At 45.0% G+C, this 19,064-nt stretch overlaps 1 protein-coding gene across 3 annotated transcripts; it reads left to right on the top strand.

Moving 5' to 3' along the window:
• The first annotated feature begins 1,273 nt into the window (after nucleotides 1-1,273).
• On the top strand, nucleotides 1,274-18,389 carry TPD52L2 (TPD52 like 2). 3 transcript variants are annotated; one of them, XM_067307918.1, is made up of 11 exons: nucleotides 1,274-1,378; nucleotides 1,773-1,921; nucleotides 3,071-3,219; nucleotides 4,119-4,178; nucleotides 5,723-5,782; nucleotides 10,000-10,101; nucleotides 11,150-11,188; nucleotides 14,109-14,135; nucleotides 15,005-15,046; nucleotides 16,330-16,378; nucleotides 16,588-18,389. In XM_067307918.1, exons 1-11 carry the CDS (start codon nucleotides 1,360-1,362, stop codon nucleotides 16,681-16,683), a joined length of 792 nt encoding a protein of 263 aa, XP_067164019.1. In that variant the 5' UTR covers nucleotides 1,274-1,359; the 3' UTR covers nucleotides 16,684-18,389. The 3 variants fall into 3 exon arrangements, with proteins under 3 accessions (XP_067164019.1, XP_067164017.1, XP_067164018.1); XM_067307916.1 differs by lacking the exons at nucleotides 11,150-11,188; nucleotides 14,109-14,135; nucleotides 15,005-15,046; XM_067307917.1 differs by lacking the exons at nucleotides 11,150-11,188; nucleotides 14,109-14,135; nucleotides 15,005-15,046 and having other exon boundaries at nucleotides 1,278-1,378; nucleotides 1,800-1,921.
• The last annotated feature ends 675 nt before the right edge of the window (nucleotides 18,390-19,064 follow it).

The following is a 19,064-nucleotide window of genomic DNA, read 5'->3' as shown; positions in this document are numbered from 1 at the left end:
CGGAAACGGGCGGCAGCGCTGGCTGCGTCTGGGCACAGGCAGGGAGGGAGCGACGCGAACACCGCGGCGCTGGGCCGGGCCCCGGGGATGGCCGTGCTGGTGCTGCCACCTTCCCTCCAGACAGACACACGGCACCGGAGCCGCTGGCCCCGCTCCTGCCAGCCCGGCTCCCGCGCAGGCTGGGGGTCTGGGGGCCGAGGCCCGGCCCCACGGCGGCGTGGGACTCCCCACCGCCCCCGGGGTCCCCAGTGCCCCGTGACCCACGAGGAAACCTGCGGCGACGCAGAGCCGGGCCCTCGGCGCAGGCTGCTGCGGGCACGGGCACCTCGCACCCACCCGGCCCGCGCTGCGTCGGGGCGCTGAGCCCCACGGCACTGCGGGCCCCCGAGCCCCAAAGCAGGGCTCTGCCCCCTGCGGGCCCCTGCGCCCCATGGCGGGGCCTGGCACCCTGCAGGCCCCTGAGCCCCACGGCAGGCCCCTGTGCCCCACAGCGGGACCCAGTACGCTGAGCCCCACACAGGCCCCTGTGCTCCATGGCAGGGCCTGGCACTCTGAGCCCCACACGGGCCCTGGTGCCCCACAGCGAGCCCTGGCAGCCTGCAGGCCCCTGTGCCCCACAGCGGGACCCAGTACCCTGAGCCCCACACAGGTCTTGGTGCCCCACGACATGCCTGGCACCCTGCAGGCCCCTGTGCCCCATGGCAGGGCCTGGCACCCTGAGCCCCACACAGGCCCCTGCGCCCCACGGCAGGGCCCGGCACCCCAAGCCCCACACAGGTCTTGGTGCCCCACAGCAGGGCCTGGCACCCTGAGCCCCACACAGGTCCCTGTGCCCCACGGCAGGCCTGGCACCCTGAGCCCCACACAGGCCCCTGCGCCCCACGGCAGGACCCAGCACCCTGAGCCCCACACAGGTCTCAGTGCCCCACGGCAGGACCCAGCACCCTGAGCCCCACACAGGCCCCTGTGCCCCACGGCAAGGCCCAGGTACCCCGTGTGGTGCTGAACCCAGGGGGAACTGAGCCCACCCCCTGCCACTCCACCTGCCCCTCCTCGTCCCCCATGATGTAATCCCCAATCCCAAGATATGACGTCATTCCCAGCGTCCTGCGCTGACGTCACCCCCGCCCCGTTTGACGTTTCCGGCCGCGGGGGGGGGGAGGGGGGAGAGCGCGGGGGAACGTGGCGCCGTCGCCGTGGCGACGCGGCGGGTGACGCGCTCTCCCCGCGCCTCCCCGGAAGCGGGCGGCGCGCGGCGCGGCGCGGCGCTAATTGCGTCACCGGGGGGCGGTCGCAGCGGCGGCGGCGGCGGCAGCAGCTTCTTCTTCCACGGCGGCTGGACGGGCCCGGGGCGCCGCCATGGAGAGCGCGAGCCAGGGTAGGCGGGCGGGGGGGCGCCGCTGCTTCCCCGGCGGAGACGCGCCGGTTCCCGTGGGGGACGCCGTGAGGGGGGGGAGCGGCCCGGGGGGGGGGGCGGCAGCCGGGGCTCCCGGCGGGCGCTGGCGCCTCGTCCCTCCGGCCTCGTGCGGGCCCCGCGGCCGCTTAGCAGCTGCGGCCTCGTGCCGGGCCGGGAAGCTCTTCTCGGCTCGCAAACCGCTCCGCCGCCGGTGCCGCTGAGGTGGCTGCGGAGGAGGCTCGGCGGTTTCTCTTCCTCTTTCTGCGAGGCAGCTGCCCCTTCCTTCACCTCCCCCTGCGGCCTCCCCAGGTTTGCGCAGCGCGCTCTGCTTGCTGCCCGCTTATTCTGTCTGCGTTCTGCCTCTTGTCTCTGACAGATATCAACCTTAACTCTCCCAACAAAGGTCTGCTGTCGGATAGCATGACAGACGTTCCCGTGGATAACGCCGCCGCCTCGGCGAGGACCTCCGCGCCTGAAAGTCTGACCCTTGCCGAAGAGGAGGAGTTGAGGTCTGAGCTTGCAAAGGTAAAATGACACTTGCGTTCGTCAGCTGGGACCATGTGTGCCTGTAGTTACGTTCCCTTGGGAGGTGGAAAAGCAGGAATACGATGTACCACAGGAGCAGGGTGATGGGGGTTTTTTTTGTTTCTGTTTTTTCAGTTTTACAGTGGTGTTACCTGTGTCTTTGGATCTCTCAGTTCATTGTTAAAATCCACAAAGCTGACCTATACTTCAAACAATGTGGTGTGCTGCTTGCTCTTCCCAGAACTATTCTTAATTTAGGGCTGTAAGGAAAAAAGTGGCTTTTTATGCAGTAAACTTAATCCAGGCTTCATTTGAAGTGAGAAAACTCTTTAGGTAAGTGGTATGCAAAATGAGCTGCTTTCTGTTAGGAAGCTGAAACAATGCATTATGTAATATGCTCCTTTTTTTCCTATGTTTTTCTCTTAAATGTTTTAGGGAACTATTTTTGGTGCCTATGTGTTTCTGAAATGTTGGGAGTTTGTAATATAATACCCTAAAGTTTGGGCACATAGGTTTTAAAGGCCAGTTTATAATTTCTATCTAAAACGTAGTAGAAGATGGTTTCAGTTGTTCTCCTGTTCTTAATGATGTCAGAGGAAGAAAATTATAAAATAGAAGCAACTGAAACCAGTTGTTTCTTAGAGACCCTTCTTACAATGTTTTCGGGGCACTGAAAGTGTTGTTTGTTGGGAGAGAGGGTTCATTTCTACTTGATTTAACTGCAGCTTACCGAGACCTGTATGACCCTCCAGAACAGGAAGAACATTTGTTTTAATGATGTCAGAGGAAGAGAATTATAAAATAGAAACCTTAGTTAATAAGAAGTATTTGGTAACTGATTTTAAATGGTGTCTGCTGTTACCGTTGAGATTACGATGCTAGGGATGAGTTCTGATAAGTCTCAGTGGTATTAAGTGGCCAATACAATAGCTTTTGTGGATGTTTTCCTGGTGGAAGTCTGAGGTGTAAGTGTCCCATCCCAGCACCATTTATGTTCAGTTGAATTGTTCTGTGTGCATCTAGAGTTCCCACCAGTTCTCTTATATTCAGGTTAACAAAACCTTTCTAGTTTGCAGGGGGAGGGTTTCATTTAATTTTCAGAACTTTATCAAGCTGTGATATTAAGATATGCCTGTGCCTCTCTCTAAGGTTGAAGAAGAAATTGGTACTCTCAGACAAGTTCTGGCTGCTAAAGAGAGGCACTGTGGAGAGCTGAAGAGGAAACTAGGTTTGACTCCCTTGGATGGGTTAAAACAAAACCTGTCTAAAAGCTGGCATGATGTGCAAGTCTCCAATGCGTAAGTGTTGTTTATGACACAAGTTTCACATTTAAATATAACTCGATAGAAATTATTTCCCAGCATTGCGTTCCAGGGCTTTTCCAAATGGCTGGAGGCTTTTGCTCTGATGAGTAAATAGAGCAAAAGGAGAAAAAATAAATCTGGTTGTTTCATTGGTTTCACATGTCAGTGTCCTTATGTCAGTGTAAATAGAACTTTCATGTCTGTAATCTTGGTAAACTGTTGCTGAATGCTCTTTCCTAGGAGGTTAGAGATCTAGATCACCGCTGAACAGGACAGTTCTGTTTGCCAATTTTTGACCATTTCTTTGGGGTGCAGGCTGCTACTACTCTGTTCTGAGCTCAGGCTTAGAGAGAAGCAAAAAGTGCTGAAGTTCTACTACATAATGCTAGTTTGGAGGCTACCCATTTCCTCGGATACATAGCTTGAATTAAAAAGCCTGCACTTCCTGTGGCAAAATCATACAATATTAATGTGCTAGGAACGCAGTACACAGAAGCATCTTGGCTTTGAGAAGACTGGGAGTTAGACTGACCCCATTACTGAACGGGTACTAAGAGTATGGTAGCTGCGCTGTTTGGCAGTGCCAGAAGGAGAGTCAAAGAGGTAAGTTTAATACTGTATTTGTGCCCAAGTGTGAGGGGCGCTCAGTATCCACAGGAGGTTTGTTCAGTCTAAACAGTCTTGTGCTGCTTAACTGCAATCTGGAGTTACTGACAGTGCTACTGCAGGGCAGATTTTTGAGCTGTTCATCTCGCTGTTTGTTCTTTTTCTTTTCCTCATCTCCCCTCCCCCCCTTGCCCAAATTTTGTTACTCCTTTGTAACTTAAATCTGTCATTGTCTTCTAAAAATGAATATTAAAGAAATTATATTCATTAATACTTTCTGTTTCTAGTTATGTGAAAACATCTGAGAAACTTGGAGAGTGGAATGAGAAAGTGACACAGTCTGACTTGTGAGTGCCTTGGGCTCCTCAGCAACACCTTCTTGCTCCTTGCTCCATTCCCCAATTTGTGCTGCTCCTTGTTCTTTCAGGCATCAGGGGTTGATTAGGAGCTGGAGGCATGGTGAAGCTATAGTCAGGACTGTTATTAGCAGCATGCCTGACTTCCAGCTATAAGCATCCCTCAGTTGTGGAGGAGGTGAATAAAAGCTACTGCTCTCATCTCTATGGTAGTCTTTCCACTGCAGAAGAAAAATTCCAATCAGTTACCAGACCACACTTAATATATATATTAAAAAAAACCAAACAGCTGCAATTTCCTTTTAGCTGGTCTTTGTTAGGCTAGTCTGTTATAATCAGATGTCTTATTACTGGACCTCTATCTTTTTACTATGAAACTCTTTCTCTTCTCCTCACCAGACTTGGTAGCAATCAGTTTGATTATTGGCTTCCTGCATGGCCATGGGGGAGAGAGAAGGTATCTGAAGGCATTCAACTGTAGCTGAAAACATGGGCTATGCAAACATGTATATTAGCTTTTGAAAGTTTCCACACTGGGGCTCTGTTGGGTTGATGTAGGCGATCCTTTCTGACAGCTATGAATTTTAGTCTTTGCAGTATATACAAGCAGGTGATAAATGTGGACAAAAATTGTCTGGCTACTTTTGTCTCTAGAACACATTCTTTAGTTGTATTAGCCCTCAACTCGTATTAGACATGCATCATTTTGATTCTTGTTGTATAGTTAAATGTCAGGGAGATCTTGAATGTTTGCTGAACTGAGGATTCCTTCCATTCAGCCTTTTGTGTTCAAGGAGATGCTAATTTAGCTAAGAGCAGATGTGGGTTGGAAGATTTTCTTCAGTAGGCAAAATAGTTAACTCTGCCCTAATGAGGGACATTAACACTTCCTGGGTGACGTGAACTGCCTGACATGTATCACCTCCTCTGAGGTGTCATCTGAGCTGGTACCAGACACTTCTCATAGTAAGTGTATTCAATCTGTTTTTGCGAGTGTTAATTCTTACAACCTATAGGATATTGGTTTATATGTATATAGGTGTGTGCACACACACTTGCACACACACTTACACACACATGCACTCTCTAAAGATTAGAAGATGGGATTCAGTTTTACAGTTTGTCCAGGTCATGCTGTGTTGATGCAGCTTCGGGTGTGGCAGTCAGATTTTTAGTTTTGTGCTCAGCTCGCTGCTCTGTCCTTTTTAGTGTATAGCTACCATGCAGTGTGTAGGGAGGGAGTAGGTGATACAGCCTTTCATTTGGAAAATCCTGGCGCCTTCTAAACTGCGGGTCTAGTTTGCTTTGTGCTCAGTGTTTGAATGTGTTTAAATAGGGAAGAAACCAGGGCTTGGATGTCTTCCTCCCTCTCAAACAACAACTCTTTTCCCTCTGACTTGGATGGGGGAAAACTGGATGTCAGAATAAAACTTATGATACCTTAAGTGTAAAGAGACACTAATAATGTGGAAAGTGTCAAAAGAAGCATCTGTCATGAATCTTGGCACTGTATCTAACCTCCATTGTGTTTGTAGATATCTTTCAGCCAGCAACACACTGGAGGACTGGAATGAAAAATTAACTCAATCAGAAGCGTGAGTGTCTTAACCTTCAGCGTTAACAAATGCTTTCATGACAGCCTGCTGCCTCTAACATTCTCTGCCCCTGCTCACGGTTCTCTACTTTGTCTAGTCCTACCTAAACTTTTTTCAAGCCTTCACTTTTTTTAAACTGATAAATGTATCCTCTGTGAGAAGCAGCCTTTCCTCGGGTCAATAACTGAATGACTTCACTGTGGTCCAAGTGACATTCTCTTCAAATGGCTGCCTGCCCTTACAAGGGAACTGACAGGAGCCACTGGGTACCTGAGACTTGCATGCCATGTTTTATAACTTCAGCTGACAAGCTGTGGAATAGACTGACCTCTTCTTGTAACCCCTCAACATGTAACCATGTTTCTCTGTGGGGAGCGGGAACTTTTTTTTTCCCCTTTAGTACCTGATGAGCACAAATAGAACTTTAGTGTCCAAAGCAGCTGTTCTGTCATTTTGGAGCCCCAAATGGACTTGAACAGCTTAAACCTCACAGCTGTTATAACTCCATTTTTTGGATGTGAATGGTCTCTTAGTCATGTTTTTACTAAATGCCTGGGATTAAACTCTCATCTGGACTAAATTATGAAAACGTATTATGAAAGTTGGCCTTTGTCCTTCTCACTGCATCTCTCCTGCAGTGTATAGGGGAATCCTTGACAGTAATGCAGTGGGAGCAAGTAGGTAGTGTCTTTATTTCCTGAATTGATTTAGACCATGGTATTTGTAGGGCTTGGGTAAGCCAGATTTTCCCGTTCTTTGTAGTGGATATGAAATTCAGTCTTCTAACCTGAGCACGCGAGAGGCAGCCTAGAGCTGGCTTGCCATTGGCAGCATGTGTCAGTGGAAGGTATCCCTCATAACAGGGATGGAAGATGAGCACAAATAGAAAGCAGGAGTATCAAAAACTTCCAAATATGCAAGTTCTGCCTTCCAAGTACATTGTATGTTTTCTGGATTAAAAAACTTTTGCTGCTTGCAAAATAGTGAATGACCTTTATCCTTGCCGACTGTGTACATGATTCTGGCAGTGTTTAATCATAGCTCCTCCTTGGGTGTGCCTGCTAGAATAGAAAACTTCTTGTCATATCTGTTTCCTTGTTCTTCAATGATAAGTGCAAGAAAAATATGGTAGAAGTGTGGTTCTGTAGGCCTGAATAGCTGTGACACGCTAGCTTTCCTGCTTGCGTTGGCACTAGACAGAGTGACAATTCATGCTAACAAGATAGATGCCACTTAAAACGGAGAGGCAAGGGTGCTTCAAAGGTAAGATTCTAGCAACATTTCAGAAAACAAACAACTTGCACTTCCTTCATCTAAAGCTCAGTAAATACTAGGAGTCAAGTTCAAGGAATCAAAGGAGGAGGTTTTACTTGTGTTTTGGGATTGTTTTGCAAAGGCATCTTCTTTCCTGTTGTTTCACAGCTTCTCTGAATTATAACTGGCAAGTGTCCTGATTGAACTGGAAATGGGCCTGACCTGTGACCTTATGGTGCTTTTGTACACTGCTGAATTTCCTGGTAGTTGCCATTCCTGGCTGCAGAGCTTGAATTGTCCTCTGCAAGCAGCGTAGAGAGGACAGAAGTCAGCCCGGTCTGTCTCTGGCTCCAGTTTCATTGTAACCAGGGTGCACGATGGCTTAGATGGATTGTGAATGTAGCCAGACAGCACAAATGGTGGTTGCTGTATAAAAGCAAGTGAGAGGAAGCTGGTACTAATGGATAAAGAAGGATTTGAGGGTGCAGCTCTGGCTCCTCCCTGGAAGGTTTTGCAGGAGAGGGATGCAGTAAAGTGTTCAAATACCACAGGATTCTGAAGTGGGCAGAGATCTCTTCTACAGCTTCTCATTTGAGCAAATTGCCTGTTAGGACAGCAAGGTACTAATCGTAGCTCATACCTGTTACTCCCAGATCTAGATTATTCTGATGTGCTTTGTACCAGCATTAAGGGAAGAAAGTGAGTGAGTGAATTTGTATTAGTGGTAAACCTGACAGTGTCAGTGGCAGAAGAGCAGTTGTGATTTTGAGGGGGGGGCGTCAGAAGGGGGGGGTGGTCAGAGCTGGCTGTAGTTAAGTTATATTGAAGTCTGGTATGCCTTGACCCTGGCTGTCCCAGATCTGCTTCCATATGCATGCCTGCGATGGCAGTTCTGGGTGGAAACAGCTTCTCACTTCAGCTGCATTTCCTTGACTCTGCCTCCTGCACTGCACTGGTGAGGTGTGCGTGTGTGTGTGGGAGCTGTGGCTGCAGAACCAGATTGGGGATCTGATCTGGCAGCTGCTATTCTTTTCCTTTTTTTCCTTCCAAGCTTATTTCATCTGGACCATTTCCCTTATCTAAATCACTGTCAGCACAAACGGCTGTGTTGGCATCATGAAGGAGCACGCTCAGGCAGAAGGAACAGCACTTGGGTGCTAGGTTGTCTTCAGTTGGCTTAGGAATAGTTCTGTCAAGTGTGAAACAACAGTTGTGAAATTGCTCTCACCTTCATCTGCTGAAGCTAGGCCTAATACCTGAGTTTGCAGTGTGTGTGTGGTGTGATGGTGTCATTTGATTCTGTAAACTGTTCCTCTTATCACTGCTCTGGTACTTGATGCTGATCAGGGAGAGTTCAGTGCTGAGCTGTTTTTCCTTGGCTTGTGTAGAAGTAGAGTCAGCACAACATATTTCAATGAGCAGGAGGCCTTAGGTGTTCCTGCTAGACAGCTGTAAATCCAATCCCATGACAGGAGTCTGTCAGCCTGTGCAGGGGAGGAGCCTGACCCCTAAACGGAAGGGATTGAAGTTCCAAGGAAGTTCTGGCCCTGGGGTTCGAATCCCCTTACTGTGGTAGGAAAGCATGTATATGAACAAGCAATATTCACGCTAACTACCTCACTCATAAATTATCTTGAGATGACTACTTCTTACAAAACTTCATGCTGTGAAGAAAGTGTTGAGTTCCTGCTATCTGGGCATAGTCTGTTAGGTTCTTCTAGGGTCACTGAATTAGTGGAATTAGTCTGGAAAATGCCTAGATTATAGGAATGAGTAGACTTCTTCCACAGCAGGAGATGTGGTAGTAAAGCTGATTCATTTTTGCCCTATTCAGCACAAGTCTCGCATACGTTCATGATTCAGAAATACTTGATCGGGGTCTAAAAAACTGAAAAGCAACATGTTGTAAGTAGTCTTGCCTGAATCCAGTTCAGGTGCTGTCTCCTGAACTCCTGTCTGGAGAGGATGAGACATAAAGAATTAAGTCAGCTGTAGACATGTTGCTTCTGGCCTCGAAGTTCAGAGATGTGAACATTAAGTCATTTTTAGATGTCCTTCTCTTGCTCATCCACTTGTATTAGAATATTAAAAAAAAAAAAAATCCACCACCAACAAAAAAACCCTCAAGCTTAAATATTTGGAATAAGAAAATTTGGCTTAAGTTGTTGGACTTGTTTTCCTGCCTGAATCTTTTCTTATAATTTGAAGAATGCCATAAATCCAAATGTTAAACACAAACTGTAAAATAGCTTAGAGAGGATGAGTTGATGAAAAAGGCTCAAAGAATCCTTGTTCCTAAGATTCTTATTTGAAGGAAACAAAGGTTCTCAAATGTCTTCTCTAGTTCTTGTATAAACTTCTCAAATGTAATCAGCTGGTAAGCACAAGCTGTCAGACTTATTGTGGTTAATGGTAACTGATGGGAAACTTCCCTACTGATTTAATTCTAAACTGCAGCTGTAGAGGTAATGCTCATTTCTGCATTTCTTTTCTAGACAGTAATGTCAGTCTTGCCTCTTTCCTCCATTCCCTAACACTATAACAAATGCTGTAACTTCTTCAGGGCTGCAAGCATATTATGGAATAGGTTCCTTGACTTATTTTCTCAAGGAGATCAAAATGCAATTATAGAGCAAATGGGGTATGATGCTATGATGTGTAATTTCTGTGTGGAAAACTGGGACTTTTTTTTGCAAATGTTTGCGAGATTTAAAAATGTAAAGTTAAAATGGTAAAATATCTGAAGTGAGTGTATGGAAAGGTTAAGCCTACACTTACTGCCTTCTTAAAGCTTGGTCTTTGAATATGTGCAAGACTGAAATGGGCTTTTTCAGTGAAGTCAGGGCAGCTCACTAACCTAGCTTCTTTCCTTTAATGTGGGTTCCTTTCTCAAAATGGTGGGATGCTTCTTGCTTTCAGATCCTATGCGTTAGTTCAACTGATTGGTTTTTTTTTCTGTTTAGATATAAGAAGACCCAGGAAACCCTGTCCCAGGCAGGGCAGAAGACTTCAGCAGCCCTTTCCAATGTAGGTTCTGTTATCAGCAGGAAACTTGGCGACATGAGGTAAGACTTCTATTTTGTGCTCTAGTTCTTTGATCTAAGATTTAAACAGTTTTGAGACTTCAGACAATAGCTAGGCTTTTTCCATTTTTTTTTCTACTTGGTTGGCAGCACTTTGCTATTGATGGACTACCTTCTTCCATGTGGCCCTGTACATCAGACTTTAGGACACATTAAACACTTTTAAACACTCCTCAGGAAGAAACCTATTCCTGCCAGTCTCTTCTGAAAGTGTTTGTTCTAAAACTTGTGTTGATTAAAAATAAAATCAGTTCATTCCAACACCTTTAGTCTAATTCGGCTCAAAAGAGCTGACAGAACATTTTTGGTTTCCTTCCTCTCATGTGGTTGCACTGCAGCTTTTACTTTATATTTAAGAAATTAGCATTAAAGTTCACCCTTTTCATTATTGAATTATGGTCTTGTGCTTTCTCAGTGTTAGTGCTTAGGATCAGAAAGGGGTGGTCATTCCTGTGCTCCGTTATATGCTTTAAACTGGGACAAACTCTGCTGTGCATCATGCAGTTTCGAGTTCTGTGCACCAGCTTTCCATGGAGAAGAGCGGTGTGACTTCCAAGCACAGCTACCTAGTGTGTTTTGGAAGATATGAACTGGTTCAGAAGATTATAATGAAGATTATAATGAAGATTATAAAAACTTTCTTCTTGTGCTTGACGGTTATCTAGCTTCCTTAAGGAAATGACAGCTGAAGTATTTGCCAAATGTAAACCTTTCTGGAATGAAAAGTGGAGGGCTGGTGCTTTTGGCTGCTGGCTGAGGTTCTTGCCCTATGCATTTCTCGGCCATACAAAGCTTAAGGGTAGAGTTGGTGATTTACCTCATTCAGGAGTTTAAGCTAAAGATTGTTTCCACATTAATGGCGGTGTCAAAGGCTTTCATGCAAAATACCTTGCCCACATTTTTTTTCTCAGAATTGAGAGCAATTCTTAATGTACAAGCTGTCTAGGCTATTAAGGAAGCATTCTTGGAGCTTGTATTTAACATGATGTACCAGATCTTGGATTGAACAGGTAGCTGTCGTTCTTTGTAGGGACTTTCCCATTCCACTGTGGCTGGGAGTATCCAAGTGGTAAGAATTTGTTGGTCTCTGATCACATTGTACTGAAACTCCAAGTCTATTCTCAGGGAGTTACTTACTGTGTTCCTGGAGTGCAGTTATTGGTGAATGTTTTTTATAGCTCACTTTCTCTGAATTTAGCAGAGGACTAGCTGACTTCCTAGCCTTTCCAGTATTTTACTTTTCTTTCCTGGAAATTACTTTGCCTTCTGAAAGAAGAGATTTATATATAATCACTTGAGCCACCAGCAGATAGATATTGGCAAGATGTGCTGGTAATACATTTTGCTAAGCTGATAATGGTAAAATAAATTTGACTGCCTTCTGCAGTCAACTGACCTTTTTGGACCAAATGGGGAACTCCTGAACTGGTCTTGCCACCAGAAGAAGCTGTTCTGACGGCCTTGGTCCTGCCTGCCGTCTTTTGGCTGGTAGAATCCAGTTCACTGTGCAGCTGTGCAAATGTTTGTGCTATCCCAGGAGCAGATGATGGAGGGAGGGGATGCCTGGCTGTGGGACTGTCACTCCTGGTAACAGAGCTGGCCTGGCTGACTACGTACATATCGGACCTCTGCAACAATAGTATTGCGCAGCATAGTCACTAACTTGAACACCCATATTCCTTTATACAGCTAATACCTTGAGTGATGTAATAGTAAATAGAGGCAGCTTTTGCCTTATTAATAAACAGGGGGTGTCTCTACCCAAGTTATTTCAGCAGGATTTGCTTTGTATATATAGCCCTATGGGGGAACACAGTAATGGCTTTTAAGAAGGCTTTCAGTTTTTCTTTGGTTTATAAACTTGTCTGTCTCCCCTGTTGCGTTCAAGTCTTGATATTTCTGATTCTGAATGAAGTTTAACTTCTGAGCATAAACTTGCACAGGAACTGTTCTGTTTTCTGCTCCTGCCAAGTGAAACTGTAAATGCTGTTCTGATATGTGATCAGAGATTACAAAGAGTGAAGTCTGTTTTATTGTTGTGATCACTTCTCTGAATGGATGGGGATGATATCTGTTCTCAGAGAATCTCAGTTCTAGGCCTTGTGGCCTACACTGTAATCTGTGTTGTTACTGTACTTTTTCCTCTTACACTACAAATTCACTTGTAAAGAAGGTTTATTTTCCAACAGTGGAGGTGTTGAGATAACAGAAAGGATTTCCTTGTTTAGTCAGCTTTCACCGGTTGATAAATGCAAGGAAGGGATGGTGAATGGGACAAACACCTCAGATATTCAGAGGGCGTAGTCATAATTCCATTAAAACCTCCTGGACAGAAATGCTATGAAAGTAACTTATCCTTGGGTTAAATCTTTAGCAGAGCACTTTATTCTGGACAAAACACTTTCAAACATTATAGCTGCAGATCATGAGGAGAAATTGTGATGTTTATGTGATTACTGCACTAAATGTATTAAAGCTGTTTTCTATTAGATTGCCATGGGGGGGAAAAATGCCTCTTAATTAACGGATGGGTTTTCTCAAGTTTTGGCCAGTTCAGCCTTTTCTGTTATCTCCACTTGCAGTTAAAAAGAAAAAAAAAAAATCTTTTAGACATTGTTACTACATTTTACTAACTCCAATAAACTGCAGATTGGAAGTGTGTTTGTTTTTGTCTGATAACAGCTTGCTTTGTGGTTTTGTGCCCCAATACCTTTCATGTTGTCTGATGGAGTTTGCTACTGTACATAATACTACAAGCAAATTCATTATAAAATGTTAATCTGAGCCCCAAAGGTGGCTGCTCTTCCCTGAATTTATGTAAACCTTAAATCCTCAGGAAAGGAAGAAAAGGGTAACTGTTAGATCCAAGTCAAGAATCTGAGCAAACTTCCTGGTGCTTGTAGAATTACATGCAGAGTAGCATGGTGCATGGACATATGTTATCTGTGTTCCTTAACTTTCTACTTGCTCTCACTTAAAGCAAACTTCTATGTTGCATGCAAAGACAGCATTACAAGGAGTCTATGCAGCCAAAGAGCTGATTGGAATAGATGGGGAAATGAAATCAAAGCCAAACATCTTTGCTATAGCTGTAAGGAAGGGCCCTTGTACTCTTTGCCAAGTACTTCACATCCAGCTTGCCATGACCGCTTCCTGCTGCGGGAACAAAAATGATATTTAAGTGGAATAAAACACTGCCACTTCCAGCAGAGAAGGCTCTTTAGGCCATCTTGGCAATCTTATTAGAAGAAGTAGGAAACCTTGGTCTATTATTTCAGACTGCTGAGATGCTACTGTATTGCAAAATCGGGCATGGAAATCTGGTAGCTTCCTTTTTGCCTTGAAACCTAAAAATGGGCAGTCAGCACTTGGGTTGTGGGGTAAGCATCATACCTTCTATCCATATGCTCTTATCTTTATTATGCTGAGATCTGTGTGTGTGTTTTGTTTTCAAATGTAACTTTAAGATCTGCAGGCTTGGCAAGGTAACATGCAGGCATCCGTTTGGTTCCTGTTGCGGAGGTTCTCAACCAGCAGTCTTAGCAGTGCTGTCTTTAAATGAGAGCTCATGGGGTTTCTGTAAAGGGGGTGGAGAGGCGGACAAGATACCTCAGCTGGCTAATTTGGTAAAAGATAAAACCTCAGTTTAGGAAAAAGTGCTCTAAAACTTCAAATGAAAGCAATGGGTCTGGATGAGTAAGATTCCCCCTCTTTCCTCCCCCCCACCCCAATTCAGCACCCTTGTTCTAACTTGCTGTAGATTCTGCTTTTGTCCTCTGAAAAACCTCTTAGCTTGGGTTGAGTTAATGAAAAGCAAATGGTTTTTGTTTGCCTCTCTAATTTATCTTGAGAGGCTTCCTTCTGGGTAGTTCACTTTGCTGTCCTGTGACCATGTCCTTGCTTAGCTGTCCTGCATTTAGTGTTTAGATGTGCGCAAGTGTCTGACTACTGCTTCCTTTTTCTCCCTCTGCTGCCGTGGGTTTCCTCAGGGCTCACCCCTTCTCGCATTCCCTTAGGTAAGATACCCTTCAAGGCTGCTAAAAGAGCATATGTTACTTTGCCAGGCCCTTGCAGATGTTAAGGGGGGAGGCCGATTATGTAAGACTTGCCAATGTTTCTGAAATGGAATGAGAAACCTAGCTAAAACCATCCCCTGTAATTGTTTTTTATATCATGGCTGCAGCTTGCAGTGCAGGTTGAGAATACAACACAACAGCAAGTGTAAGACCCCCAGCTTCCTTAATTCTAGTGTAATGGGACCATGAGCAATGTACAACAACTTGCCAGTTTGAAAGCTTATGGTTCAGCATACCTTTAGTTAGCACTTGCTGCATGCTTTTACGTCTTTGTCAGCCCAAATTTGGGGAAAGAAAACTTTGGGCAAGAAACCTTTCCTAGTAAAACTTGATTATGTGAGTAACTTGATACAGTAAAGCTGGTTATGCATGTTTTTCCTCTCCTAGAGGTGCCTCTGCATCCCTCAGATCTTTGATCATAGGCCAGGTCTCTCTTGTGTCTTGAGCATAGTTAAAAAACCCTTTTCTAAATATTGTATTATGGGAGATTTGTTTCCTTGTACTGACATAAGCAAATCTGTCCACCAAATTTTAGGAAAGCTTTCAAATGATGCCCTGTGTTCATATTCTGCTTGTTTTGCTTTTCAGTTAAATACTTATGCTAACAGTCCTATGACTGCAGAACTAGTTCTGGGCTGCAGGCTGTGAAAATAAGGGAAGAGAGGGCTAGATTTATTGCCTCAGTTGTCCACAGCAGCCCGTGTGTGAGGCAGCAAGCGCTTGGAAGCGGGGTTATACTGCTTTTGCACAATGTCTGTTTAAAATTGTTGTCTGACTCTTTCCTCCTTGTTCTGAATGCTTCCGAGTAGCAGTTACTCCATTCGCCACTCGATAAGTATGCCAGCAATGAGGTAACGTAGCAAATGCCTGTGTCTCCTGAGTGGGGTAGGCGGGGTGTGTAGCTGACTCTGTCCCCTTTGGGGAATTTTGGGTTCTAATTTGTGCAAATGGTTCACTTCAGCTGATGCTGCTTGGATTATGGGGTAGCAGTGTCTTGCAGCTTGAGTAATTCAAGGCTTTAATTTGTTACTCAGTCTATTTTTATGGTTATTAGCACCTGTGGTGTTCTCAGACTAAGTGCACTGTTGCAACTGTACCAAAGTCTACCTGAAATTCATAGCTTTCAGAGGTCCCTGAAGGGGATTACAGTTCTCTTACAATGTGCAGCACAGCCATCGCTAATACTGAGATGAATCCTAACTTGAATCTTTTGTCTCTAGCTTAAAGCTAGGAGCACTTCTCAGAATGCCTTTGTGGTGCATTAGATGATGTCCGTGTAGGAGAAACGATTACCAGAACTGGACCAGGCCTACAGAAGCCCTCTCTCTGTTAATCCTCATTTCAGATTGACAGAGGTTATTTTATGGGCACAAATATAAAGTGGTTCTTCTGAACAAAAGTAACTGGGATGAGGCTAGTCATCTCCCAGCTCCTGGTGCTTACCCAGGGAAAACAACTCTGTATGAACAATTGCCTGGTCCGAAAGCTCAGTACAGAGCGCTCCCCTGGAATCATTCACAAGCGGAGAAGCTTGTCAGATTGTCAAGCGCCTGGCCTGTCTGTCTTTGCTAGAAATATGAAATTCTCTGCTTAACTCATTGTGCTGAGGTTTTAAGAGTATTTCCTGATGCAAATGATCACTTCTGTGGCATAAAAAGCTCACAGGTTCATGCATGTAGCCCTTCCTCTTCCTGCCAGCAGGATGTAATATGGGAAACTGAAGCCTTTAAGTCCTTTTCAACTTTTTCTCTCCATTATTTAAGAAAGTATGCTTTCAGTTGGAAGCCTTGTAAAACTAAGGGCTAGTTTCTTCTAATGCACTGATTCCCTAGTGAATTAAGTTTTTTTTGTTTTTTTTTTTTTCCCCTCCCCTGAGTTCTCAGCTTGAGCAGTTAAATTGGAGTGCACAGAACCCTGTGGTATAAACATCCGTCTTCAGAGTTTGTGTGCAGTGTCCTTGCCTGGTGTGTGTGAGATTTGTGCCACAAGGTAGCTGAGTGAGGAGCTGAAAGTGTGCTGAGTGCTGCTGTCCTGGCATGGGAAGGGCCAGAGTCTGGTCACAGCATGTGGCATATTTTAGTTAAGAACTAACTTGCCTTGTTTTTTGTTTTGTTTTTTTTTCCCCTCCTTCAAGGAATTCTGCAACCTTCAAGTCATTTGAAGATAGAGTTGGGACCATAAAGGTAACTGTCTGCTGTCTCATAAACATAGTGTGAAATCTTAAGCAGAAACTTTAATTTCTGCAATGTTTTTCTTGTAGACTAATATTCAGGCAAAAGGCCTCTCAGATACATGAAGTCTTTGCTACAGTAGGTGACCTTGACAAAGGGGAATTGACTTGGCATTCTCAGTGCTGGTTTCTTGTTATCCTAACTCTCTTCTCTCGTTTCAGTCCAGAGTGGTGGGCAGCAGGGAAAACAGTACTGATGGCCTCCACTCCCTGCCGGGAGCTGGAGACAAGCCTCCACAAGACAATGCTCCTTTCTAGACCTGCTATGTGGCTTTGCACGGCTGTGCACGACTGCAAGAGCAAGCCCCCTTCCTCCCAAATCTTCACAACAGCAACAACATGCGAGTCCAAGAAGGGGCTGAGCCAGTCTGGAGAGATCCATAATCCGTTCATAGACACTGCTACTGGATCCAAGTCAAAGAGAATGCAAAGTTTTGTACACAAATATTTTACACTAAAGTTTGTAGATGAAATGTATCACTGTACTGTCCCTTTGGGAGAGCACTTAAAATGGAGTTTCCTCAAGGTAGCTCAGAAATGCCACTGGTATAGAAAAAAATCTTTTCCTTGGCTGTCATAACTTTGAACAGGAAAAAATCACTGAGCAGGGGAAGGAGCAGAACAGTTAAATGAGAAGTCAAGTGCATGAGGATCTTAGCCTCAGCTTCTGGCTGTGTTCTGTGTTCAGAGCACACCATGCAGTTACTCTGTGATCTCACAGGCTTCTCCCATTACTGTTTCCTCCTGCTCTCAGTGGAGTAGTCTGGTAAATGGGGTAAACAATTATTATTTGTTTTTTGTTTTTTCTGGGCTCCCAAAAGGGAAACTTCACTTAACAGCTGCCTCGTTGTTACACTAATGCTCTAGCTTTAACAAAACTAAAATCTTTATTTTTAAATGCAATGAACTTTAAGAAAAAAATAAAGCTTTAAAAAAAAAAAAGCTTTGGCATCATATAGGGAAATGTTCCCCTGGACAAATGCAAGCCTTACATCACTTTATGCTTTACTTGTTTCTAATTTTTCTCTATAGAGAGGACTGTGAGGGTTATAAAGCTGGATATTGAGCACTGGAGTTTTGCATCATACAGTAGTAGCAGCATGCTTATAAGCCAGTTCTTGTGTTAATTTTCAGTGGTGCACTCTGTTGCTTGAGTGTATGAAACTTGCTTCTCCCTTCTCAGTTTATGCCTTCATTCTTGGAGGAAGAACTTCTAAAGGCTGCTAGCAAGAGGCCCATATTAGGGAAGGACAAAGCTGTCTCTAGCAATATGGACGCTGTTTTGGAGGGACTTTGCTCTGCGCTCTGTGGGACACTCCATCTGGTACATCTGACTATGTTCTCTCAGCTGAGAGCCCCAGCTATAATCTTGATTTACAAAAATGGAGAGTCACGGAGCTCAACCAGTTCCCAAAGTGGCTGAATGTTTTGCTATTCTGATGTCCAACCTCATTGCTCAGGAGCTGTACAACCAAGTTTTCCTATAGAGGCCTGATCTTATTCTAGGCCAGGTGCCTCCACATCAAAAATACTTAGAGTGAGCAATTCTGTGCCTTAGAGGCGAAGTGGGACTTACTCAGGTCTTTAGACTTGTTGATGTACATATCTGAGTAGTTTTAGTGGTTATCACCCTAGAGGGACTGAACCTTCTCTGCCCCTTCTCTAGAGAAGCAAGTTTTGACACTTGGATCTTCTGACTAATTTCGATTTCCCTCAGCCCCTGCTCCCCTCTCTCTTCGGTCTGGGGACACGCTATGAAATCCTAGAAGGCAGATGTACTAGGCAGTAGGTGGAGTGTAGAGTGTCATGTTTGGGATTTCCTTGTTTGTGATTAAAGCCAACCTCCGTGTGGAGAACAGTGTCAGTGAAATGGGTACTGCTGGAGCTTAGGTATTGAACTGTTTCTCTTTACAGATAAATACAGAGGAAAAGTATCAATAAAGCATTCCTTTGGGAGAAAATGGGTTGGATGTTTTTGTCTCATTCTATTTAACAGTACCAAATTATGTTCTTGGATATATGTTATGAATGCATCAGGCACGTTCCAGCTACCTGCAGTAATTTGAGGTAAGAAGTGCCCCTCTGACTTGTTGGTCTGTTGGATCTCTGGAAGCTTTTTCATGAAGTGATGTATTAAATAGTATTTCCAGTCTGGTATTTCCTATTTGAGTTGCTAAACACCAGCCACTTCTGACACATAGACCTATGCTCAACTAAAGCAGGGGGCATTGCAGCCCCACGTATTTCCTCTAAGCGATGTCACGCTTCCCATTCAGCATTGGTGCTGAGATGACATGCCTTGAACTTCCTTACCCCATTTTTCTGGATTTATAGCATGGGACTGTGGTTGCAGCGGTAACCTTGGCAGTTGGAGCTGAAGTTTGAGCAACTTTTAATGTGGAAAAGGAGCAGCTGTGATGCTGGCTCAGATTTATAGCGTGATACCCCAGGGGATCAGCTTATTGGAAGCTGTGTGGCAGTCGCTACTGATTTAAACAGCCCTGTAAAGGGGAAGTGGTGAATATATGACTTGAGCCAGGATCTGCTCCCTTAAATTTAAAAGGGCAATGGAGAGTAGGCAACAGAGCACCAAAACTGTTTGCTGTACTGTATTTTCAGAGGAAGGTTGTCTGGCTGAA

This window comes from Apteryx mantelli, chromosome 18 (genome assembly GCF_036417845.1).
Source record: "Apteryx mantelli isolate bAptMan1 chromosome 18, bAptMan1.hap1, whole genome shotgun sequence".
NCBI lineage: Eukaryota > Metazoa > Chordata > Aves > Apterygiformes > Apterygidae > Apteryx > Apteryx mantelli.
The sequence above is the reverse complement of the archived record's forward strand: the minus strand, read 5'-3'. Positions and strand labels throughout refer to the sequence as shown.

What these genes read in the sequence shown, in the direction of transcription:
- TPD52L2 (XM_067307918.1), top strand. An exon ending in CCCTTCTCGCATTCCCTTAG is followed by an intron (nt 14,136 to 15,004) that starts GTAAGATACCCT and finishes GCTTCCGAGTAG; the next exon opens with CAGTTACTCCATTCGCCACT. An exon ending in ATAAGTATGCCAGCAATGAG is followed by an intron (nt 15,047 to 16,329) that starts GTAACGTAGCAA and finishes CCCTCCTTCAAG; the next exon opens with GAATTCTGCAACCTTCAAGT.